General features: G+C 45.3%; 1 protein-coding gene across 6 annotated transcripts in view; it reads left to right on the top strand.

The window, feature by feature from the left end:
• Window positions 1–2,376: 2,376 nt before the first annotated feature.
• SIM1 (SIM bHLH transcription factor 1) overlaps window positions 2,377–25,871 on the top strand; it is a 70,768-nt gene continuing 47,273 nt past the window's right edge. The window contains exons 1-9 of one of the 6 annotated variants that reach the window (XM_016137894.2): window positions 2,377–2,550; window positions 3,687–4,300; window positions 13,662–13,744; window positions 17,015–17,104; window positions 17,619–17,727; window positions 17,870–17,955; window positions 18,592–18,791; window positions 19,009–19,115; window positions 19,856–20,003. In XM_016137894.2, the coding sequence (XP_015993380.1) occupies window positions 4,126–4,300; window positions 13,662–13,744; window positions 17,015–17,104; window positions 17,619–17,727; window positions 17,870–17,955; window positions 18,592–18,791; window positions 19,009–19,115; window positions 19,856–20,003 (998 nt within the window). In that variant the 5' untranslated portion in view covers window positions 2,377–2,550; window positions 3,687–4,125. The other 5 variants (XM_016137895.2, XM_016137891.2, XM_016137897.2 and 2 more) reach the window with 5 other exon arrangements.

Genomic DNA, 25,871 nt, shown 5'->3' with positions numbered 1-25,871 from the left:
AAAAGCAAGATGTTTGTTTATGGATGGGTTCCGGTGTCTTCCCTCAGGATCCTGTTCCGGGGCCGTATAGAGAGCTACATTTTGAGACACCCGCACGCACGGAGGCGGCGGCCTAGACGCCCTGAGGATTCCTGTTTGGTGTTGGGGGTCGAGTGTCCCCGTCTCTTTCCGTTCTGGGGCTTTCTCCCTTATATTGACAAAGAGATGGATAGGATTCTCCTATTAGCCCCAAGAAACTTATTTAAAATTTCTCATGCTAAAGGCTAATACAAATTCTAGAACAGAGGGGAGGCACCTGAGGGTCCTGTTCACGCCCCGGGCTGGCAGCGGGCGCAGGCGGGGCCGACGGGCGGGGTCGCGAGGAGGGTGTGAGGCCGAGTCCTTGCGAGCCGGTGGGGGAGTGAAGGAGCCGCATTCCGGCTCCAGTCTAGGTTCAAAGATTAGAAAAACAGGTGTTACGTCGCCATGCTAATTCACTCTCTGGGTAAACTCGGCTCAGACAGTTGTGTGCGGAGGACTTAGTGATGGGGCCGTCACCACATGGCCGTGCATTCACTTTGTTTATTAAACGACATCTACTCGGTTCATCGACAACTGATCTTCACTGGGACACTGGAACAGCCCGCCTGGCTCTCCAGGACATCGCTTTCGGTGTGAGCACTTCAATACTCATTTTGCCCATCTTGCTTATGAAAGCAAAACACTGCATTTCTTCCAGGTGAAACGCACCCCGTATGTGGAGCCCGGCACCACCCGATCCCCCAGAGAATTCCTGCAGTGGAAAAAGGTTTCAGAGCCCTGAAAAGCACTTACACCTGCACGTGTTTGAGGTAGAAATAGGGTTTAGAGCAACCGCAGACTTAACGGAAATCCTTTCAAGAACACAGTCTGTATAGAAAACCTCTTCTTACCCCTAAAGTGTCATTGTTTTGCCTGGTAGCTCCATTTTCTCCTAATACCTGTCCAGGTTGGGGGTAGGGAGAAGAAGGGTCATGGACGCTTCTTTCACCTTCTGCAAACACAAACCCCCTCTCTTTATATGTAGTAGTTACTTGATCTTATCTGGGCTTTCTGGAATCTTGTCTATAAGGGAGCCACAGCACATCTCTGTATTTCTACCCATCTCTTGTTAAAAGTACATCACTTGGTTGAAACCACCCAGAGCCAGGTCTCCAAGTGGCTACAGCCTCTGGGGAAATGACTCCACCTTCTAGATTATAGCCCATTAGCTGGATTCCAGTTTTGAAACGCCTATGAAATCTCTACATTTGTTTCTTTTTTTTATTCTTTCTATCCAGAATGTTCACTTCTTCTTGCCAGGTGTTTCCCAGATGTGTAAATAGCCCCAGAAAGCTCCCGTTGTCGTTCTGCGAGCTTATTGCCATCGAGCGGCAAAGGAGATAGCAGATGTCAGTATTTTTGAATAAACACTCTTAAAGTTGTTCTGAACCTCAGCAGAATGGCACACACCCCTCTTCAGAGTATGTGTTTTCTCAGCGGCAATTAGCGCCACAAAGGAGTAGACGAGTGCAACATTACTGGTGTTCTCACCCTCTTTTATGGCCGACGAAACAACTGCCTCCAAGCGCACCTCAGGGAACTGAATCATGGTCACCAGCAGCATCAAAAACAAGCGGGGAATCACATCTGTAGGGAGCGACTCGCGAGCAGCAAAAATTGTGTTGGTGAACAAGTCAACTTTTCCCCGTTGCTATCTTTTGTCTTTCCTCAGATGACAGAGAGAAGGCGATTCAAATGAGAAAGTCTCTAAGAAATTGTCAGCAGTACTTACGAGCATTTGTTTAAACGGTTCCTGTTGTGGAATATTGAATGTTGTAAATTCATTCACACGTACTGTATCCCGTCTGTAAGGAATATTCATGTTGGACTTTTGTTTTCTGAACCAAAATCCAACAAAAAAAAATCTTCACTGACACTTAAGATAACGGAATGTGTGAGACATCTAATTCAGTTTTGGCCTGACATGTAACTTCTTTCCCCTAGCCCCCACCTGCTCCCCATAGGAAAACTCCACGATTGAGCTTTCCACAGTGAGTCAATCAGCCCCAAACTCGACCCACTTTGAAAAAGACGCTCTTCTTTGGGATTGAGAGACAGGTATATTTATCTCCTCTGGCGATGAATTTGGTGTCGCCGTGGAATCTGAGGCCATGAAGAAGAAAAATAAAGCCCAACATCGGCCCCCAGCACGCCAAGGGCCCGGCGCACACCCGCGGGAAGGGCGTGGCCGCCGGGTCCGCCCTCGGGAGAACCACGCCCGCAGCATGGAGCCTGAGCCCCCTGGCCTGACCGCTGCGGCCCCGGGCGCGGGCGCCTCTGGCACTGCGGGGTTAGTGCTGGGACTGACTGCTTCGCCACTTGACCTCCAGGATAGCAGGAAGCGCGGTTCCTGCCCATTTTGCCCGCAAGGCCCTGGAGGCCGGGAGCAGCAGCGGCTGGGGGACAGCGCCAACACCGGTGCCCATGGCTCTTTAGGAACGCAGCGGCCACGCGGGTAGCAAGGCTGCGAGCCCGGAGCGGGGGCGCGCGGTGAGCAGCGCGGGGCGTGTTCGCGTCACTCAACCTGGTGGACCAATGAGCGTCGCGCCCCGGGGTTTGCCGCGCCAATCAGAGGCGAGGAGATTTGTGAGTGGCATTAAGGGAGGGCGGGAGAGAGAGCCCGGGAGTGAAGTTGAAGCTAAACCCCTTAAGGTATAAAGAAGTTACGGGGGGGCGTTTTCGGCTTCCAATTAGGAATAATGCTGGCTTCGTAGCAACTACCAAGGAGGAGGATTCTAAAAACCACCTCACTTGTCCCAAAGCCTGCATCCCCCTCCTTCTCCCACGCACCCCTCCCCCAATTCATAACCAAGAGAGAGAAAAGGGAGCCAGGGCGCGCTCTGCTCCTCTCTGCCGATGGGAAGCGGAGAGGCCCGCGGAGTTGCTTAGTTGGACCCTAGACATGAATACAATTAAGAGGCGGGCGCCTCCGCACCCTTTGCCACCAGCGGGGACTGAAGGTAGGTGAAGCGGAAGACAACCTGCGCCTGCCCAGCGGCACCGCAGCTCTGCGGCTCAGGGAGAGGGGCCGGACTGTCTTCTACCCCCCGGTGGCTGTGAGGGCTGTCGCGAACGTGCCACCTGTTAACCTGGCGCTGCAGTGCCCGGCGTGTTGCCGCCCCTGCTGGGCAGGGAGTGCGCTGGGTCGCCTCGGGAGTCCCGAGGGACTTGATGTGTAAGTGCCACTTTTTGAGTAATCCCTGAGACTTGAGACCGTAGTTAGAGAGATGACCAAGTTCCAAATCTGCCAAAGTAGAGGGGCTGAAAGGCGGCCGAAGAGCTGTGGAGGAATTTGGATTTGTGGAAACCTGCTTTCCTGAGACGTGTGCCTGGCCCCGGCGCGGGCACAGGCACCGGAGGCCGGGGGTCTCCTAAGGGTCTTCAAAAATTGGCGTTTTGTCTTTTGGGCAACTTCCTAGGGGGCTGGCGAATGTGGCTGGCATGGGTGAGGGAATGCGAGCATTATTAGCAAGTGGCTCAGTTTCTCTGCTTATTTCTTCATATTTAAAAAAACAAAACACCGAGGAAAGCTGAGGCGCGATGAGGCCCTTTCCAGAATTCAGGCGAGGGCATGAGTGATTGTGGAGCCGCAGATCTCTTACGCTCTGATGCTGTTGTCTTCACAGTGGCCTGAAAGAGTTGTCCGGCTTTCTCGTTCTTCCCAAAGGGGATCGGAGCCGCCTCAATTGCCACGGGACTGAAGAGCAAACGTCGGGGATTATTATGTCGATTTCCCGAGGACCTGGATTCGCAGCGCGGAACAGAAGAAAAGGCTGGCTCTTCAGGAGTCTCGCGGGTATTTGATAACCAGAGACTCTTAGAATTGCCCATATTGCCCGGATCAGCGACTTTCCTCTACTCGCATACCGTATTTTTAAAGAAATTATTTTATTCGCCGCGTTGGTCTTTTACCACCATCAGTACACTGAAGCAAAGACTTCGGTCTCTTCAAGTCGAGTATGCTTTATATTTTTGCCAAATATGATCTCTAATTGAAAGTTTATTTTTGGTTTTGGATGAATCTGTGGAGCTCATGTTGTAAGAAGAAAGGGGGAACGAGACACAATGAAAGAAAAGTCCAAAAATGCTGCCCGGACTAGGAGGGAGAAGGAAAACAGTGAATTTTATGAACTGGCTAAATTACTACCTTTGCCCTCGGCTATCACCTCGCAGCTGGACAAAGCATCCATAATCAGACTCACGACCAGCTATCTCAAAATGAGAGTAGTGTTTCCAGAAGGTAAGTGACTTTGCCCAGATGGAATTTCAAAGGCAGAAGGGTTAGGGGATTTGCCAGCCAGTGAGTGAACCCACACCACTGGGCAGAGAAGTACATTCATACTTACATACACTCTGCAAAGGGAAGTTTAGCATGGCTGCTTGACTAAGGACCTCTCTGATAGAATCCCCTTTGCCTTTGAGGCTTTCTACTTCCCCATTAATACTTTTTCTTCAGTCCATCAGATATGTTTGGTTGGGAAGCAGCCCAACAGTGCTTTTGTCAACACTTCAGATACTGGGCTCAATTGAAAGTACTACTAATCCAAACAAGACTTTCTTTTTTTTATTCCTCTCATTTGAATTGTATCTATTAGAAAGTAGGAACACTGCCAAATTCTTTTATTTTTGCTATGTATAGATAGACCCGTGTACATAAGAGCTAAATAAGCCAGATAATGATTTCTCTGTATGTCTGTAATTCTGCAAATGAGGAACAAGCATATTCATGAACAAACGTATCCTAAATTTACTCAGTCTCTTGACTGCATATAGCAAATTTATTTTGAGTTTGCAAGATATTCACAGATTCTGAAACTAACTCTGAGACTTGTGATTCACATGTCTGGGCTTGATATTATCTCTTAGATAACAGGCCAGCCCCCAAATACATAAGATTAAATTAAGATGGCTAGCCTACTTAGAAAATACCTTCTAAGTGGCAGGTTGGCAAACAGATTCTGGAAAAATTGTCTTATAAGGCCTAGAAGTTAAGAATAGTAGAGCTGTTGACATGATTTAAAATGTGTACTCAGATTGTGAAGATTCGCTGTGTGAGGACAGAAAAGCCTTCACAAAACACTCTTATGTATAAAACCGCTCATACTCACTGGGAAGAGTACACAACACAACTCTCTTCCACTTCTCCATCCTTTCCTTTACCCAAAGAACATGGACAGATTAAAAATATGTATTTTTTAGATACCTCTTTCCTTGGAGGAGGACTCTTTGGAAATGTAAAGGAGAGAATACAAAAAAAAAAAAAATCTAAGAGAAAGAACCTTGTTTATTTACCAACCAGAACTTCTTTTTTGACCAGGAGAGGTTTATGTTATTGTTGATTTTGGATGTTTGGAGTTTGTTGTTTTCTTTTAAGGAAATAGAGGGGAAGAAAATAGTCATTTGGCTTGGAGTTTCACTTTGCTCGATCTTGACTAAAAGTTATTATTTGAACCAAAGTTCAAAAGGACACTAAAGGGAAAACTTTCAAATTATAGTTCATTTTTACCCTCAAACTATAAGTAGTGTGAGTTGTTTTGTTAAAGCAGTTATGCGAACAATCTTATCTGACTCTAGAAACTACAGGAAGAAAGGAATAAAAACCTAAAGTACCTGAAAAGTTTTTAAAAAGAGAGAAAGAAAGAAAGAAAGAAAGAAAGAAAGAAAGAAAGAAAGAAAGAAAGAAAAAGAGAGGAGGAAGGAAGAAAAAAAGGAGGGAGAACTCATATATTTAAAAGCCATACTTTCCATTCAAACTGTGCTGAGAACTGCTGGTGGGGAAATTACAGTGATGCTACATTGCCTTTTGTTTAAAAAAGAGATCTCGTTGTCTTTAATACTGTCAGCGCCTACTTTATAAAAATAAAGCTATTGCGAACTCCGCTGGTCGCGCTGTTCCTAACAGGATTATTAGCAGTGATTTGTCAACCCCTGCGGTCTCAGTGGGCTCCCTTTCTCCGTGATTTCTATCGGGTCTCGTCAATTATCGGTGCCGATGTCGCTTGCTGTTTGATCAGAAGAAGCATATGGTGTTGCTTGTGGGGCTGCGAGTAATCGCCGGAGGAAGAGAATAGCGGGTCGGCGTTTCCGGGCGGGCACAGAGAGGGACCCGAGCGCCGGGGGAGTCGCGGGGCCAGGGAGCTCCTCAGTGTCATGCGACGCGGCCGGGAGCGGAGCGAGCTGGTCTTGTTGTTTTGGTTTTATTTTTAAGAGAGCAAGCTTTCTTATTTAAGTGCTAACTCCACAAATTATAAATCGCGCGATAAGTAATTAGAGGAACAAAAAGTAAACTCTCAGCCAACTTCTTGTTATTTTAAAAGAGTGTCCTGGCGAAGATTCCCGCAGGAGTCCGTTGGTGGCCAGGCCGGTCCCCTGTGGCTACTTTAAAGGCGACTGTGCTTTCTGCAGCGCCCCTCACCTTCCTCCCGAACCCTGGGCCCCGGGCTCCTCCCTCCTCTCCCTTCTGTGGATGAGTGTGAGTTTATGAGGAGGAGGGGATGGACGATGTGTGAACTCTGGGCACATCATTTATTTCTCCAGCTACTGTTGAGCTCATAACTCACTCGAATCCTCCACCCGGTGAGTTAGACAGGGTCATCCGAACAGCTGGCTCCTAGGGGTGAGGTTTTAATTTTGAGAATAGATTAGCTTCAAAAATTCAAAACCCAAACACAGCCCTTAAAATATTAAAGAACAACAACGAAAATCCAACAGCTTTTAAAGGAGTGATATAATCACAAGCGGAAACAGGCACCACCTGCAGAGGGTGCCAAATTTAGGTTCAGCTGTTGACTGAAGAGAAGGGTTCCATGGCAGTGGGGGAAACTGAGCACTTAATATGGAGGTAATCTTTTTGAGTGATGAGAAGTAAAAAGAATTTGAAGATAAATTTCAATTTTATGTCTGTCTTGCCACCATCCTAGCACATAATAGGTCTTCAAAAAGTTTTATTTTAAAAATGGGATAAAGATAGTTATTTCATCATGGAACGCATTCTATTACATGTAACATGGATTTTGCAAGGCATATAATTTAAAATAATTGTACATCTGGTAACACGGGCATAATGCCGACTGTAAAACTCCAGTTTTTACTCATATACATTTAATCTATAATATCTTGTAATGTCAAATGGTTTAAATCAGTACAAATTCTTCCGTACTTATATTTGAAAATTTTTTAAATCCTAAATTATAACTAATCCTCCTCCCCCCAAAGTTGCTGAATACATTCTTTCCCCCAGGCTCTAGTGGATTTCTTGTCTGTGGGCAAACTTCAGCTTCTATTTATCTGAGTAGATAAAATTGAGCTATTGAAGGAAAAATGGGAGAGAATAGAAAGCTGGGATATAAATGTCTGCAATAATTAAGAATAAAGCATTAGATTGGAGATTTCGTAGTTGAAAAAAAAAAAACTCAGGGAAGATTACTGTGAAATCATTTAAACTGCATATCTCCCAATTGGCAACATAGCCTATTCTAAAAATGCCTTGCAAAGGAAAAGTTGAGGCATCTAGAAATGTGTCTTTGGTTTTATCGAAGGCTGAAAGGCGGGATTTAAAAAAAAAAAGATGATGTGACTTTATTTGTGTGCAAAATGGGACAAATTTAACTAAAAAGAAATATGTATTTGTTATCCAGATATAATACAATTTTCGCTGGAAGGCGAAGTGGCTTACAGAATTACCTTAGACATGTTTTTAAATCCATAGCCATTCAAAATTGGGGTAACATCACAGTACCATTTCATTCTCAAGATACCTTGGGAAAATAAAAATAACCACAGAATTGAAGTTAGTAACTGCGCAGTAGTCTCTATAAAAATCGGAAGGACAGGGATGATTAAATAAATCTCCACAGACCCTTTTATAATATTCATCTTGAGATTGAAATCCTTAATCGCCTTATATTTTTTTGAGGCTGAACTGAAAGAGAAAAAGAGGCCCCATTTCCCACGTGGATGGGTGATTTAAGGCTGTTTTCCTTGCTGCTTGGGGAAATGATTGAGCATTAGGTTTCCATGTTTATTTTCTTACAGAAGTTTTTCTCATTTAAAAGCCTTTAAGCACAGTTTATGCTCCACGCTGGTTTTCTCTGTTTAATTCCAGTTTTGATGTTGACTTAAAATGTAGAGTGCAGAACTAAACTCCGTGCACAGCATTTGCAAGGCAGATTTATGTGCTAGAAATTGTAGATCAGATCAATAAAAAAAAAAAAGTTTTTTCTTTAAACAGAGGGATCACTAATAAGACAACAACAGCTACAACAAAACCCAACAGAAACAGAATCATAAGCTATGGCAAGATGCTTTTAAGCAGGGTACTTTCACCCACCTGAAACTAAAATCAGGTTAAATTTTCCAGAGGAAAAAGTGATTTCTCAGGAGTTATTTTTCAATTCTGGAGAAATCTTGGCAGCTTCGAGCTTTTGCAAACACAAATGCGGACACAGAATTCAAGCCCGTGAATTCTTGCCACATTTTTTTTTTGTCGGCCCAGGTATTTCTCATGAGAATGGTTTAGACCCAGCTAACGCATTATGATTTTAGCTGTCCACCCATTGTCAGTATCTGATCCATGGAATTTAAATTTTTGTGTGGGGGATAGGAACTTTCAATCATTTAGCAATGGGCCTGCTAATCAGAAAGTACTAAAACCGCGTCAGAGAACAGCATAGGAAACCTTCCGCAGGTAGCTCCATCGGCAGGCAGCTCCTGCAACGAAGTTGCTTGACCTCGATGGCTAGGACTAGCAGGAACAGCGACCTTGTTGAAGCCTCTACCACGCCTCGCTCATGGCCGAAGCACGCAGCGGGAAGAAGCATGTTGTTGCGGCTGACCAGCCAGGTCCGACCGGGGCGGCCCATTCTCTCCCCGCGGCCGCAGTCTGAGACCCTGCCTGCCTTCGCTCGGGTGGCCGCACCCCACGGTGCGGTGGTTTGAGTCCTCCACACGGTGACTCCTCCCTCTCTGCTGTAGGAGATCACTGTCCGCCCAGGGTTCGAGGACGTCTCCACCTGCTTGCCTCGTGCAACCGCCGTCCATCGTGCTCCCTGGGCCACTGTCCTCAAGAACCGGCCGTCGTCTAACCCTTAAGCCTAGATCCCGCCCGAGTGGGCAGTTGTGCAGCGGTTGGAGTCCTGAACACCAAGCAGAACCGACAGGAGATACGCGTACGCCGCGAGGCAGCCACGTCGGTCTCGTTGGTGCCTGCTTTGGGATCGTGGCATCGCCCCGCCCGGCCACATGCAAAGGCCCAGCGTCCTGGCGACACCTCTTGACCCCTTTTAGCCGCCAAGCAGGGCACTCTTGTCAAACCCGCGTACGTTTTCGTCCCACAGTTTAGTTGGGGCCTGGCTGAACCCAGCCTGTCTCTAGTTCCTGCAGTTCGCGTTCTCTCTGGGCGGGCTCGGGCGTCACTGGCAGCCAGCTTGGTCGGCAGGCTCGATGCCGACCGGGAAGCCCTAGCTCCGGGGCCAGAGCACAACGAAGGCAATAAAAAGCCTCACCCCAGATTTACACTAACTTTAGTGAATTCCAGCAGTGCAGGCGGGGGTACCGGAGGCAGACAAGGTAGGGCACGGCACCCACTGCCGCTGCTGAGTGCAGACACATGCTGCGAGGCCCAGACTGCCGCATGTCCAGCGACGCCCTTGGGAGGTCAGCCACACCCGCCAGGTGGCTGAAGAGGGCAGCGAATGAAGTGGGCCCCAGCGCTGGAGATGGGGGTGGGTACGCCCAGGTGCATGAAGCAGCCTCTACCCACTGGCGACTCCAGGAGTTCCGTCTCGGCTAAGGGAGCCTAAACTGCGTCCCCCTCTTCCCCAGAGAGCCCAGCTGCTGAGACTCCTGGAGCCCGAAAGCCTCTTGGTTGCTGGGTTTAGGGAAAGGGTTGGAAAGTGAGCACTCAAAGAGGAAACCAGGCCCTGCGGAAAACCCAGGTGGCTGAGACAGATCCCTCGGGGACAGAAGTTAGAAGCGCAGTCTCTAAGGGCTTTTTCCACTTCCATCACCAAGTTGTGTGGTCAGGTCTTGGGACAGCTCCTACAGCACCCCCCCCACCCCCGCCCTTGCCTAAAAGGCATGTAGTGATTCGTCTGGGAAATGAAGATTCCCAGGAACAACTATAAGGACACATTTCTATTGCGATAGTGTTTGTTTATTAAAAGGGGTGGTAGTGGGGATGGGGGAGAGAATTGTAGAAGCTCTTCTCTTCCTCCTTTTCCTGTGTGAGTGAAGGAGGCTATGATGCCGGGTCTGTAATCTATATTTTGTCAAGGGTATGAAATTCATTCCGAAGGAAAAGCTCGATCAATTTATTTTTGCTGCTTGCAATAACACAGCTGGATGATGCTTTGAGCTCACGCTAGACTGGGGCTCATCATTCATTCGCCAAGAACGGGCCTAAATTGTGCCTGTGGGATTAGGTCAATTTTAGTGGATCTACTTCGCCTCATTTGGTTACTAATTGGTTTCTTGTTTTATAAATCGAAATCTCATTTTCAGGAAATTACAAAACCCATGCAGTCAGTCCATTGAGGTAATCCTTGGGTCAGGGGGTATTTAAATGGAAATGGCTCCACCGCGCACTGAGGGTAAAGCAACAGTGAAACTTCGCCCAGGGTTTTCACATGAAATGTGAGCTAGCCCTTTAGATCCATAATAGATACATCCCTTGTAATACTACTTATGTAAATATGATAAACCAGACTTTAAGGGAAGAGGGGGCGGGGAGAAGCAAAATTTATCTGCTAAGGTTAATGTAGCATATCTTGGAAATCTTCCAAAATAGATTATGTTTTCTTTTGTCTTCGGCCACTTTAGCTGGGGAAAATCCTTTTGTCTAAAACCCGATTTAGTTATCGCCTCCCTCACAGAGCTCCTTTTCTCCTTTGCAAAACCCCGTTCCCTCGGCCTCACCGAATTACAAGAGAATCTTTAGATCTTGTTCCCACTGTAATCCTGCCGCAAAGGGAGCTGGTTTCCTCCTCATTTTAAACAGACAATCGAAGGATTTGCGAATTTTCTGCGGTAGGTCAAGTGCAGAAACGAAATCTCAGCTTACTCCGCTTGCCAACTGAAACTGGGTGCGGGAGCGTGTCACCGCAGGCAGGAGGTGATGGGGTGCGGAAGAAGGGTAGCTGGCCCACTCCTAGATTTTCGGAGGCGGACGCCATGACGGGGTTTCAGGAGGTGTCCTGAGCAGGCTGAAGGGCGAGTCGAGCCCTAGTATTAGGTCAGGAAAGCCCGGCAGGTACATGAAGGGAGCCAGTCCCTTATAAAACATTAACCCAGACATAACCGTGTGACGGAGATTTCGACCAGGAACATAAAGAGAAGGCACTGCTCCGTGAAAGCAAAAGGTTCCTCAAAAGGTGGGGGTGGGGGAACAGGAGAGGGCGAGGGAGGCCCCTGTTAACTGTGCAGGCCGGCTGTTTATTAACCAGTGGGGAAGTCTTATTTTCCCCCGTAGGCGCATACTAATGAGGCCACAACCCGAGGAGACTAACAGCCGAGGCAGGCACCGGAGTTCGGAACCAGCACTTAACTCCCAGCCCAGTTTGAGATATTTTCAGATGATTCGGGTCCAGAGGCAGATCTCCGATGTCTTTCAGACACTTTGGGAGACCTTCATAATTTTAGAATAAAGACATTTGTTGGCCCCAAGTGCAAGCTTTGCACCCTTGGGGAGCTGCAAAAGACCTGATTCCAGACACTACACGGCTTCGGTCGAACCGGATTGCCAGGTCCCTCGCCTCAGAGGAGGTTTGGGTTTTCAGGCCTGGGCTAGGCCCACAGTGTCCAGGGCTGTCCCGGCAGAATCCTTTCCCCTTTCCCCATTGTGGCTTCCTTTACCAATGCTGTCTGCCATTTCTTCAGGGTGGGTATGCGTGAGTGGGGGATTTTTAAAAAAGTGCACATCGAGCCAGAAAATAAGGAGGATAGCTTGGCTGAGACGGAAGGAGCGAAGGGAACGTGACAGGCGAAGGGGTATGTACAGGCAAGCCCCTCCCGAATGGTCTAGGAGGATCACTGGGCTCAGGGTAGTGGAGTCACTCTGCGGAGGGAACCTGGGGCGGGCTATAGAGGCAAGAGAGGTTGAGGAGACACGAGGGAGGGAGAAGAGTCCCGGAGCAGGAGGGGAGCATCGGTGTTTGCAGAGCGGTGGGGAAATCGTTAGATTTATTTAGATGTGCAAACACCCAGAAACACCCGTTTTGAGCTTAAGGGGCACTCACGGTTACTTGTTACCAGGGTTTTGATCATTTACTTAGGAATCAGCTCCTGGCCAACACATTTTTTAAGAGTCCAATTCCATGTTTTATTCGGAAAGATCCGCCCCCTACCCCATATTACAATGCAAGTGTGTTTGTCATTGTGTGCTTCATAGTAATTTGCCCCGTACCCCAGTAAATCAGCAAACCACCCCCCTTTTTTTGGTCATGTTAAATCTTGTTTAATGGTGTAAGCATAAAACCGTTTACTTAGCTAAATTAATTTCAACAGCAACACTGTTCAAGGATATTATCCGTTAAGTAGTTTAACCTCGGTCTGGGCAAATTTCTTCTGCCTTATTTTTAATTTTCTTTCTGCAAACAGGTACTATAGTAGGCTCCACATTAATTTTTTCAAAATCAGCCACGGACATCTGAGAATTTTATGGTTTAGGCATCACCGGAAAATGATTTGTGGCAAAGCCTGGAAAGATCTTAACGTGACAGCATCAAGGAGAAGAAGGGGCTGTCTTTGTAAATGGATGACGCCCGGAAAGTAGAGAAACTGACTAATTTTTTATATCCAGAAGGTCACGAAAATATTGCTAAAACGGTGTTAGCACCTGAAAGTAGCTGGCTTCAAAAAAGCTGTGCGTTTTTGAGGTGTGTCGTGAGCCTAGGATATATGAAGCTGGGGTTCGGAGGGAAAAGGTAGAGGAAGGATTGTCTGGGTGTTGCTGCTGGAAACCCTCCTCAAGCAAATGGATTTTTCTGAAAGGGATTAAAATCGGGGAAGGGGGGCGGTGTGGCGCGGGGTGGGGTTGGGGAGGAAAATGGCTGGAGAGCCCCGCAGCCAATCACAAAGCTCGCCAGGGACCAGCTGGACCTGGCCCTCTGCCTCAGGTCACTCCAGGTGCACAGCAACATTCACTGGATGTGTGGACATCCTAGACCTCCTGATAAGGATGATGTTGAAACTTTGGGTGAGAAATAGTGTCCCTCACCCCTCTAAGCACACTAGTGAACCTACGCAATAGTTACCGCTGGGGTGCAGTGTCGGGGATCCCTTCAGGCAAGGCTGTCCCCAGACTCGGCCATTTGGGGTTCTTGCCACTGAAATACTCAGCCAGGTCCTGCCCTCTCTGAGAAGCCCCAGCCCCTCCATGTGAGGGAGTCTGAATTCCATTCAACACTTTAGAGGCTGAGGGGGCATGGCCAAAATTCACCTGCCCCCATCCCTTGCTGTCCAGGTGGGGAGTGCGGGGTGGAGGAGTCCCAATGGCATTTGGTCAAGTATGCGACCTTGAGTGTATGACATAAGTCTGAGACCAGTCTCAGACTGCCAGCCAGGTCAGAGTCCCATCGCTAAAGGGCATCTCTGTGTCTCCACAGGGCTTGGAGAGGCGTGGGGCCACTCAAGTCGGACCAGCCCCTTGGACAACGTTGGCCGCGAATTGGGCTCGCATCTGCTCCAGGTATTGGCGCGGGCCTCCCGTTGGCGCGAGTGCTTCGAGGTCCTGGGTGCCTGGCCCCGCCCCTGGGGTCCAGCCCACACTCAGCCTTCCCGCAGCTTCTCCAAAGTTAAAAAAGGCTTAGCTTTTAACCTCGCTGGGTGCGGATGGCGCCTCGAAAGGCAGAGAAGGCGGCAAGGTGACAATATGCATGTTGAGTTTGTAAGGAAGCCCTACAAGGTCCCAATCAGGACGACTGAGCCCAGGGAAGGGACGCCATTTGACACCATTCGACCGAGGGAACCAGAGCGCCCCCAGACCAAGCTGCCGAGGCTGGGCTACAAAACCGTCCAAAATGAAGGATTTACACAGGAAATAGGGAAATCTGGTAGAAACGCCCGTCAATGCTTTAAGCTCGCACGTTCCGGATCCAGCTGCGTTTGCAACTCGTTTCATCTCTCTATGTGATTCCTGGGCTCTCTCCTCACTCTCCATATGCCCTCAACCGCCCCCCCTCGCCCCACCCCTCCCACCAACCCAGACCCCTGTACAGACCCTCAGCCATACACATACACCTCTCCAGGTAATGAGTTTATCCAATGTGCAGACGCCCATTACTGCGTTGTTTGCAGTGTACACCGTTTTAAAATGCCCGTTGCCCGCTTAAAGCATCTAGCAAATATTTAAAATAGTAAAACTCCCGGTGGCATTTTTAGGCTTGACACTTGTCTCCCACCCTGCATCACCTTATTATTCAAGTCCACTGCAAGCTCCTCAGATAGGAGCCTCAAACCTAAGCAGGCAGCATGGGGGAATCTGAGCTGCTTCTTGGTGAGCCAGGCTTGAGCAGCGACCTGTGGCTGTCTGGAGTGCCACAGCTTTTCCTGTCCCACTGCTATTCCATCCCTTCCTCAACCCCAAAGGCCAAAGAAATTTTAGTTTTATAGAGTAAAGAAAGGCCTTGATCGAGTATTTTCTAGTAGGCCTGCCCTCCACACTTCTGAATTTAACTAGAAAGGTACTATCCCCCTGTCCCCTTTCTCAGGGACAACTTCCATCAGTTATCTCCAAACAACTGACCTCCCAATCTTTCCATATTACCAGTCAATTTCCCTCATCAATATAAACAAGAGAACAAAACCCAAAAAACCCCTCTCCCCTCAAACTTTTGCCCAGTCCGTTCCTCTTCATCCCAAACTTCTCACAGGACTTAATTACACCCTCAATTTTCATCACTCACCCCACCTCCCTCACTGCCACACCCCTGCCATCTGGCATCTCTCCCAGCCCATGTGCTCAGCACAGGCTCCACCACATTTTGATATGTAGTATAAGATGTTCATCTCTCATCCTACCTGACCTTGTTCATTCCACAAATATAGGAGGGCCAACTGTGTGCCTTATCCTGCCTTCATGGAGTTTACATTCTAAGGAGAGCAGCCTTGCACACCCACGCAGGGACACTGTGTAGTGTAACAGGTGGTATAGGTGCTGTGGAGAAAAATAAGAAGGAAAGGAGGAAGGCTGTGTTTGAGAGGTGCCTTTTAAAATGGGGATGGTGGGAGAGGACCTCACTGAGAAGGGGAACTTTGGGCCTGATGGAGGTGATATTGCTTACTTGACATTCTCCCTCTCCCTCAGTTTATAAAGTAGTATACTTTCCTGGATTCTTCTCCTTCTCTGCTCACTCTGGTTTTCCCAGCACTGTCTGCCTGTAAATGCTGGCATTTTCCTCAAGGTTCCAGCTCTGCTTCTCCTCTCACAGCTTCAAGGCCTCCTGGATGATCACCACCTTAACTTCTTTCCCCACATTTGCATGACTCCAGCTAGTTTCTACAGTCCCAACACTCCTCAGCCCCAGGCCTTTATTTCTTTATTTCCTACGGCCAGCTGGACACATGTACATGGAAATCTGCATGCACCGAAGTCTAGCATCTCCAGGACAAGAACTCATCCTCCTCCAGACTTCTACTCCTACAAGCCTCACTGTGCTTATCTAAATTTTCAGTCTTGGTTAATGGTATCATTATAGTCAGTCTCAGCTTCTCTTTCTGTCACCATAAATTCCATAGCCAGAACCATCTTTGACTTGGACTCTACTTTCTCTCTATCTCCCTTGGGACCACTTAAGTTTAGGCTTGACCATCTCTAATCTCCTTATCCCTTACTCTTTCCTCCTGTGGGCGACTGTCCACACTCTGCCAAAAACAAACAAACAAACAAACAAACAAACAAACACTCTCCAAAAATCCAGCACTGGCACACTCAGCTCCATTCTGGTACACCAAAATCATCATCTCTGACTATACCAGATCTGCCTTCCCCCAGTCCCTGTCTTTGACACATCAGTCCTTCTGCCTAGGATGCCCTTCCTCCCTTCTTCAGGTCAAGCTTTCTCTTCAAGGCTCTGCTCAAACAGCTCTTCTAAGTTCTCTATGATTCTTCCCAAGGCCCCCATAGCACTGTCTAGTCAGCTGTGTGGTCATTATATCTTTCTTTAGGTCAGTCTTTAGGGTGCTGTTGGACTTCCAGCTTTTTCAGAGCAGGATCTGACTCATCCTTATGTTTCCACTGCTTTGACTGAAGCCTTGTTCACAGAGATAAAGGGACAGTGCAAGTCTAAGACTTTCCTTCATAGAGAGCTTGATGTATCAGTTTGAAGAATCAGTGTAAACACATACATATCACACTATAGCACTATTCTGTGGACTTGCTGCTCAGAAAGCCTCTCATCTCCTAAATCTCCCTCTCCTGGACCCTTTTTAGAAACGCTGGCCAGCTGCCATCTGTCCACAATTCTTCAATCTGCCAGCCCTTTCACATCACCCAGTACCTGCTATTTCCCAAACTCTGCTAGTACTCCCTCCATTATGGGATGCTGACATTATGGTGTCCTCCAAGAATGACATAGGAAACCTCTGTTTCTTTCGGTGATCATTACCTTAAGAACCTAACCATCTCTCATAGCAGGCTGTGATTCACGCCTCCCAGAATGTTTGTGTGTGTGTATTACAGATACATCTACTTTCTCCATTTTGGTGGATCTTGAATCTTGGAGGGCATCACTTCCTCTTGGTCTCTTTCAGTGTGCCACAATTCCCAGATGCTTACAAATTTGAAATGAACAAAAGAGGCACTCCTATAGCTGGTTTTCTATGCCCTATTTCCTGCCAGCCCCTCTCTGCCTCATTGCTCTGCATTTCTGGCTGAGCATCTCTAACTTCTGTCACCTGACCTTAATTTGTCTGTATGGTCCAGAGGGCTCTCTATTCAACTCTGTTTCTCTTTCCTCAGACCCTGGATGGTTTCATCTTTGTGGTGGCCCCAGATGGAAAGATCATGTACATCTCAGAGACAGCTTCGGTCCACCTGGGTCTTTCTCAGGTAGGTGAGTGGTCAACACCTCTGGCCCTCAGTATTAACGTCCAGAGCTGGAGGCAGGAAGTGAGGGGTGGGAGGGCTTTCCCAAAGTTTTGTATGTGCATTTCTGGGATTGGAAATATCTCAGCTCGCAGGAGTCTGGATCTCTTTCTCCATTTCCCTTATCTTTTAACTTCCACTCTTAACCCAAACAATGGCTATATTTTTGAGTCCCTACCATAAGCCAAGGACCGTGGGAATGGGCTACATACTTACGTCCTGATGTGTTAACTAGAACATTGCCAGGGACCTACTACTACTACTCTTATAATTACTATAATTATTTCCTTTCATAGACAAGGAAACCCAGGTATAGATAGGCTGCAACAGGAAGCAGGCAGAACTGGAATTAGAACTTAGGGCCAACTCTGGAGTTCTGGCTCCTGTCTCCACAGTCCTGTGGATCCCTGGCCCAATCTTCCATTCCTCCCACGGGGCATCCACCACGTGGGATTCAGTGATATCCTCCTCTTTACAGGTAGAACTGACTGGAAATAGCATTTACGAATACATCCACCCAGCAGACCACGACGAGATGACAGCAGTGCTCACAGCCCATCAGCCCTACCATTCTCACTTTGTTCAGGGTAAGGCAGATGCATGCCTATGACACTCTGGGCCCATCACAGTCCGTTTGTGGCTTGTCCCCAATTAGCCATAGCAGGGACCGTGGCGCCACGCCTCACGTCTCACATCCTGCACCTCCCTCCCTCTGCTCCTCTCTCTTAGAGTACGAGATCGAGCGCTCCTTCTTCCTGAGAATGAAGTGCGTGTTGGCCAAGAGGAACGCGGGCCTCACCTGCGGGGGCTACAAGGTATGTGACTAAGAAGGAAGAGCCACGCCTCTGGCAGCTACCTAGCATTGAAAGGAAGTTCCTGTGGCGAGGACCGCCCTGCGCGCATCACAAGAGTCGTTGAACTTTGTGAACACATGGAGACTACGTTTTAAGACAGTCTCACTGGCTGCTGGGACTCTTAATTTGGGGCCCATTAGGGGCCTTAGGGATGTGTCCAGGCTCTGAAACATTTGGTCCCTTTGGGAATTCGTGGAATTTACGCACGGCTTCAGATTCTAACCTCCAGAGAGGCTAAGAACCAGAGCCTTAAATCCAATCCGTGGTTTTCCTGTTTAATAAGATTAAACATGCAGGTTCAAAGGCCCAGCTTCAGGGATTCGGATGGGTTAGGGTTGGCAGGAGCCAGGGCTTTGTGTATTTTTATAAGCCCCCAAGTGAATTCATAAGCCCCCAAGTGAATTCGATGAGGCAGAGTGGTCATTTCCTTGAGATACCTTGGAGCACCAATACCTTTGGACACTTGAGTGCTGGAGCACGGCCCACATGGTGTTTGTGGCACAGTTGAGTCTCATGGTTTTAATCCCTTCCCACCTTTTGGGGAGCTTTCCTGACTGAGTGGCTGAGTCTCACTCACCCTGTCATCCTCCACTGTAGGTCATTCACTGCAGTGGCTACCTGAAGATACGCCAGTACAGCCTGGACATGTCCCCCTTCGATGGCTGCTACCAGAATGTGGGCCTTGTGGCTGTGGGTCACTCACTGCCGCCCAGCGCAGTCACGGAAATCAAGCTACATAGCAACATGTTCATGTTCCGCGCCAGCCTGGACATGAAGCTCATCTTCCTGGACTCCAGGTCTGTGGCCAGGGCGGGAGAGGCTCACCCCTGGAAGGAGGGCGGCACTATTCAATGATCAAGAGCTCCTCATGGACTTAGGCACCCATTTTGCGGATAAGGCGACTAATCGGCGGGGCCCGGATGCGAGGGTGGGCGCCCAGGTCTCAGGTGGCTTTCTGGGTGTAGTGAGCATCCCCGCACCCCGCTCTCATCACGCCGGGATTGCTCTCCACAGAGTGGCGGAGCTAACGGGGTACGAACCTCAGGACCTGATTGAGAAGACCCTGTACCACCACGTGCACGGCTGTGACACCTTCCACCTGCGCTGCGCCCACCACCTGCGTAAGGCACCACCCTGCCTGGCACCCGCACAACCCCAGCGCTTACCGGAGTACGGTGGTGAAGGAGGTGGGGGTGGAGGGGAGCGGGCGTGACTTAACTCCCCAGCCAGCAGACAGGTGGGAGTCCTGGTAGCCCGGTGGTGGTGGTGGTAGGTGAGGTCCTGCGCGCAGCTGCTGGGCCGCACCTTGTTCCTCCACAGGCCCTCACGTTGGCGGAGAGTTTTGGAGTTTCCGGGTGCAGTTCCCCAGGGAGGAGTCTTATTCTCCTGTTGATATGCTGCCCCCTTCCCCATCTCCCACAAACCTCACTAAAGATGGGGAGAAAAACCTAGGCTAGCCCACTTGGCTCATGCGCATAGATAGATCCACATCTCTTGCCTGGCTTTAGATACTGCTTTGCTTTGAATTTAGTCTCCCGGGACAGGGAACGTGTGAGCGTGGGAGCGAGTTGCCCAGAGCCTACCTTCCGGAGTTAGAAAATCGAATGGGGGTAATCCCCCAACTTAGAACCGCCCCTGGCTCCCGCCCCCAACCCCCGTTAAACATGAGGGACTGAGGACTCGATGCGAATTAACTGGACAATCAATTGGTTTGGGAAGATGCGCGTTATCTCTCTCTCCTTCCTGAGCGGACTTTAATTAGGACCCACGGGGGACCAGCACTCGCACCGACAGGGGTTCCATTTGGGGCAGATCAAGAGCAGGCTTGTTCACCACCAGCTGCCTTCCGTCTCTCCAACAGTGCTGGTGAAGGGGCAAGTGACCACTAAGTACTACAGGTTTCTGGCGAAGCACGGCGGCTGGGTGTGGGTGCAGAGCTATGCGACCATCGTGCACAACAGCCGCTCATCCAGGCCACACTGTATCGTCAGTGTCAACTACGTCCTCACGTAAGTGCAAGTCTGGGACCCCTTCGTCCACTTCAGGCGCTCCTGGTCTCCAGGAGGCTGCAGGCGGCGGGCACTGCCGGGTTAGGTGAGGATGGGGTCCACAGAGGACGCAGTTTTAACTTCGAGTCCTGCCTGCGTTGGGAAGCGGCAGCTTGAGCACTTTTCTCTTTATGAAGAGGCTTCCTTCGTTATATTTTAGAGAAAGATTTAGGAGTTTTACTATCTACGGTCCATATTTGCTTTCTTCTCTCTCTCTCTTTTAACCTTTTAAGGGAACTCTGCATTAAATAAAACTTAATGCAGCATAAAGGAGAAAAGAGAAAGGAAAGGGTACGACGTAAGGAGCCATTTATGGATAACAAACAGGACATCTGTTTCACTTTTTCAAATCTGGGTTTGAAGTTCTTAATTTTAACCAGAGTCTCCAATCAAAGTTAAGAGTTCGGAGAGTGATTTTTTTCTCCCTTGAACCACAAAGTAGATTTAAGTGACCAAGAGGGTCTGACTTGCACCTCCAGAAAGCAAAGGGACCCAAGCTAATGCTGGCAGTCTTGGCCGGCGCCCTGGCCCTGCGCGCGAGTTGTATGACAGCATCACTAGGTGAGGAGCCGGCCTCGCTGTGCGACCTGCGACCTGCGGGTGCGGCTTGCTGGCTGGGCGGCCACCGCAGCCGCAATCGAGACTTATTCTTTCTAGAAACAATAATCGCGTGGCCCTGCAGGCTGATCACGTGACCTGGTGTGTGGCCGGTGAAGCAAGCACGTTCTGTATAATGTTTGTGAAAGTCGAAAGGTTGAAGTCTTTATGAAGAACCCTTTTGTGTTTGCAGTTGCTGTTTTTTTTTTTTCTTTTTCTTTTTTGGAAGTTGAAATTCTTGTGATTTTAGGGGACCTCAAGAGTTATTTACTTTGGAAGAGTTGACACACCAGGCACTTAATAGAAACGCTATTTAGACATTAGGAAGTTAGTTAAGGGGTGATTTTTGTAATCAGACTTTACTATAGGCAGTGAGGACTGGATTCATTCCAAGTTCTTTTAAATTGCTGAATTAAAAATGTAGTAGTTGGAAATGTTATATTTGGCAATAAGACTATTTACTTTGTGCCCTGTTTAATAAGACAATTTAATTCAATAGACTTGGGAAATGAATTTAGTTTAGAAAAGAATTCAGTACTCAAGAATAATAGCTGGTTATTAAGAATTATTTTATTTTTTCATTTTAGTAAACGCTGTTCAAATAAATACTATTAGGTTTTTGTAATAGCAGGAAGGCTGTGGATTTTAATACAGAGCAGAAAACATAGCAATATTTTTGGTGTCATGAAACAAAACCATCTATTTTATGAATGCAGTTTTTGATATTAAAATAAACATAAGAGAAAATGACAAATCATAATTCATAAAATAAGCCACTCTGTGAAGCCTAAGTATTAAAAAGTGAAAAATTATGTCTGCTTACCATGGAAAGGAAACGAACATTCTTTAAGAAGGTGCTTTGTATGTCTGAGACATCGCAAGCATTATACATGCACTCTGTTCTCTGGTGGGTGCCTGTGGTTAGCAATCATTTTTTATCAAACAGCGGGGTATATAGTCACACGGACCCATATAAATGATCAGAATGCAAGTTAGACCTCCCAATGGGTAAACTTAATTTATGTTTGGAATCATTTTGAAATGTTCTGTTTTGTTTTCCATTGGATAAATGTATTTTCTTTCTTCTGTTGACTCTGTCATTCTTCACTTTACACACTTCTTCAGAGCTGCAGGATTGGGCTACCAGCTTTACAACAGATTAAAAAGATGTAATGAGGATAAATGATTTACAGAAGAAAAATAGCACAGCACACATTTTTCTGAATGTTTTATACCTCTAAATGAAAATAGAAATAAACAGAAGCATGCAAGATGAAAAGCTGAAGTTGATTACCCTTTTATGAGACTCAGTTTCAATTCTTGACATTTCATGGTATAAAAATTCTTAGGACAATTTTTATAGCTGCAAATGTGGAAACTGCTTCTAGATAAAATGTCATCAAGTGGCTCTGTGTGCTGACAGGATTTTCATAATGAACAGGTTGCAGTTTGTTTGATGTGTATATCACACATCTGGCTGGAAGTTACTAATTTACATTGTCTCAGCAAATTAAATAGATGGCTATTGATTCTCTATGGTAGCAGCGAACTACCACATACATTTGTTTTCATGGTTAGTTCTCTGTGAAGCCTGAGAATGATAAGTGAATTCTTTCCAAATACACCATCTCAAACAATGTACTTAAAAACCACAAGCCCCCCCAAATAATGTGACAGGCCAGATGTTTCCCCAAATTTAGATATTCTAATAGCATACGTTTTGGAGAAATTTTCATGTAATGAAAGTAGAGAGAATTTTAAATAAGCATTGATCAAATGAAGGTGTGACATTTCGGTGGAATCTATATTTATAAGAAGCTTGTTTTTCTAATTTCTTGATGGTAGATTTATTGTTGAAGTTAAAATATGCCTAGAAAAATTACTCATTATTACCTGACCAGAGCATTTATGAATAGAAATTTTCAGTAACCTTGTTTTAATCAGCAGGTACCATAGGGAATATGGGAATTTTAGAGGCAGCAGGTGTATACCCCGATGCTTTACTGGGTTTTGTACGACAACATACAAAATGTTTGTGTTCTGAAATTCTGGAGAGGAGAGTGAGAATTTTTAAAATTCTCTCAATTTTACCCTGAATCCTTGAGATTCTCTGAGGCTTCTATAGCTCATTGTTAAAACTGAAAAACAAAAAGCAAACCAATAACCAACTACCCTTTCTACAAACCCATTAGAAACTCCAAACCAAAAAACTGACCAGTTCATAATTTTCTGTAAGACACACATGCTCTGTTAGTTTTATGTGGCATATTAAAGAAAAATTTCTTTCTTACAAATTTTGTTGCTCACAGGCTTTGTAATAGTGCTAAGTATGATAGGCCCCGCTCCCTGATGATTTTCTAGAGGATAAGTGAGTGGAACTAGTGTCTAGTAACAATGAATGTTGAGAACAGTCCAGAAAAGTCTGGAGAGGAAAAGGAAAGCATGTTCTGTAAAACCTAAGTAATTTTCTTGAGTTCATATTTCCTTGAGTTCATGCAATTAGTAATATTAATTATTAATAGCCAGTTCCAATAGAAAACATTAGTACTTAATGTGAAGAAAATTGAAAATGTAGAACACTTGATAAACTATGAAAAGTAATTTCTAGGAAAATGAAGTCTTGATTCTTTGTGTGTTTTTAAAAATTTATTTATTTATATTAGTTTCACATTGGTTAGACATCTATATAGTTCATAAAATGATCTCCCCAATTGCTCCCTCCCTCCCCTGGCCCTCCACCCAGACATCATATTAATGCTAACTGCATTCCCTCTGCTGTGCTCCCCATCCCCATGACCAACTATTAACTACTAATTTGTACTTCTTTAATTGATTCTCTATGTTTTTAACTTAATATGTTTTAAAAATAAAACTTCAAAAATCCACTTTAAAGGATAAACAAATGAGATATAAAAATCTAATTTGAAAATGTTTTAAAACATAAAAATTTTCAACCACACAAAACAGTTGAAAGAATAGTATGATGAATATGCTTACACCACACATTGTCTGTCATATAAGCCACATATCCTTCATGTACCAAATTTTTCTCTACCTATGTGTGTCTGTTTATATGTACATTTTCCTCCATGGAATCATTTCGAAATAAGCTACAGACATCATGACACTTCATCCTTAAATAATATTTTCCTATATAGTCACTATACCATTTATGATGGGACATTTAAAATGTTCAGAATTACTGTGTGTAGAAGGTTGAAAAAATGTACATGATTACTAGTTTATTGATGCCATTAAAAACAATCTGCCACTGAAATTTATCGAGCAGTCATTGATATATACCCTCAATTAGGCTGATAGATGATATGTTGTGAGGGGACTTCTATAGGATATATTTGTAAATGTTATTGTGTTTAAACTAGACTTCTGATGAAAATTGTAAGCTAATATGATTCTGATATTTTGCCTGGAAAGTAAAAGAGAGACAAAATTTCAAGAGTGATTTGGATTTTTTTGGAATCAGATAGATTTAATATCTTTAACCATTTTTTTGTTGTTGTTGGTAAAGAAGTCTTCTCTCCTTGTTTATCTCCTAAGTTTAGGATGGAATACCATTTTAGTGGAAAATCTCATATACTATTTCAGAGTGATTCACTGAACACATAGAAGGAAGTAATTTTCCATGTTAAAATTTCTATTTCAATGTTGCAAAAAGCAAAATAGAGACAATTTATATTAATGGTCTACATGACATTTGTTATCTATTAAATAACTCTTTTGGATTTGTAGAAAAGTTAGGGCAAATGCCAAAGGAGACATACTTCATGTAAAAGAAAGAAAAAAAAAACCCCAGAGTCTCCACATTTTAATTATTTCAGGTCCAATAATTTTTGGTCTTTGCACAAAACCATTGTAGTCCTCATAATTAAAAGAGGTTTTAGGTGTTAACATATTCTGTGAATATAAACGTTACTTATCCTTATCATAAAGCAGAAATGTTAAAATAAGCTCATATTAATTTGCTCTTTCAAGTATACTAGTGCTGAGTTAATTTGGGCATTTAAAAATTTTAAATTAATTTAAAGGCCCAGTGATATTATTGTTATTGCCACTAGGACATTTTAAAGAATTCTTTTAAAAAACTTGACCAATAATATGTACAGTTATAGAAGTAGATTTTATTTTCCTGGTTAGCAAAACTACTCTTTTATATTATAAATAATGTGAAATGAAGTGCCTTTTGATTTAGGAAGCTATAGCAAAATATAAAATAACTTTTTCTCATGCCTCAGATCTATGGATCTCTTGTTGCATAGATCTAATTTTCAATCGTTAAAAATAATAATCATATGCTACTGTATACCTATAAATTAGATTTGATACTTAATTGTGTTTGATCTCTATTATGAAAATATTGAACATATTTTCCAGTTGTCCTTTTCAAATGCTCTTTTCTGAAACTGAATCATTATAGAAACAAATCAAAGACACCTTTGGATTAATAGTAATTTATAACAACCAAAACTATTAATAGTAATTAATAGTAATTTTATAACTACCAAACACTTTATTAAAAGAAAGTGCTGGAAGATTTAGTCTCTTTTATAGGACATAATACTAGTAGTCATTTAAATAATTTTGTCTTTCATATACTTTTTACTTATTATAATTTTAATCAAAATAATCTGTATTTAGTTTTGCATTCATTTTTTTAAACTTTTTTAAAAATTAAGTTTATTGGAGTAACATCACTTAATACAATTATATAATTTTCAAGTGTACATTATAATTTGACATCTGTATATTCTACCATGTGTTTACCACCTCAAGTCCAGTTTCCTTCAGCTACCATTTATTTGATTCCCCTTTACTCACTTCACCCTCCCCCAACTCCCCTGCATTTGACCCCCTACTGTGTCTATCCTACCTCTTCTTGCACTTCCTACCTTCTGGTTTTATAGTTCATGTCCATGAGTCTCTGTTTGTTTGTCCTATTCATTCATTGCTTTTAGGTTTATATTTCTACATATAAGTGACATTCATTATTTATGCTCAGACTTTTGAACAAATGCTAAATACATTTGCTTTCAATGTGCTGTCCTGTTTGTTAGCTAATTAACTTTTCTGACAGCTCTATGAGGTGGTTGGGGGATCACACTCCTCATTTTCTATTGAAAATGACATCAGTTATGCTGAATAAGTGGTTAGTCAAGATTAAAGCCTAGGGTATCAGCTTCTACTGTACAGTACAATTCTCTGTACTGAGGTGGG

This window comes from Rousettus aegyptiacus, unplaced genomic scaffold, assembly GCF_014176215.1.
Source record: "Rousettus aegyptiacus isolate mRouAeg1 unplaced genomic scaffold, mRouAeg1.p scaffold_m13_p_1, whole genome shotgun sequence".
Taxonomy (NCBI): domain Eukaryota; kingdom Metazoa; phylum Chordata; class Mammalia; order Chiroptera; family Pteropodidae; genus Rousettus; species Rousettus aegyptiacus.
The sequence above is the reverse complement of the archived record's forward strand: the minus strand, read 5'-3'. Positions and strand labels throughout refer to the sequence as shown.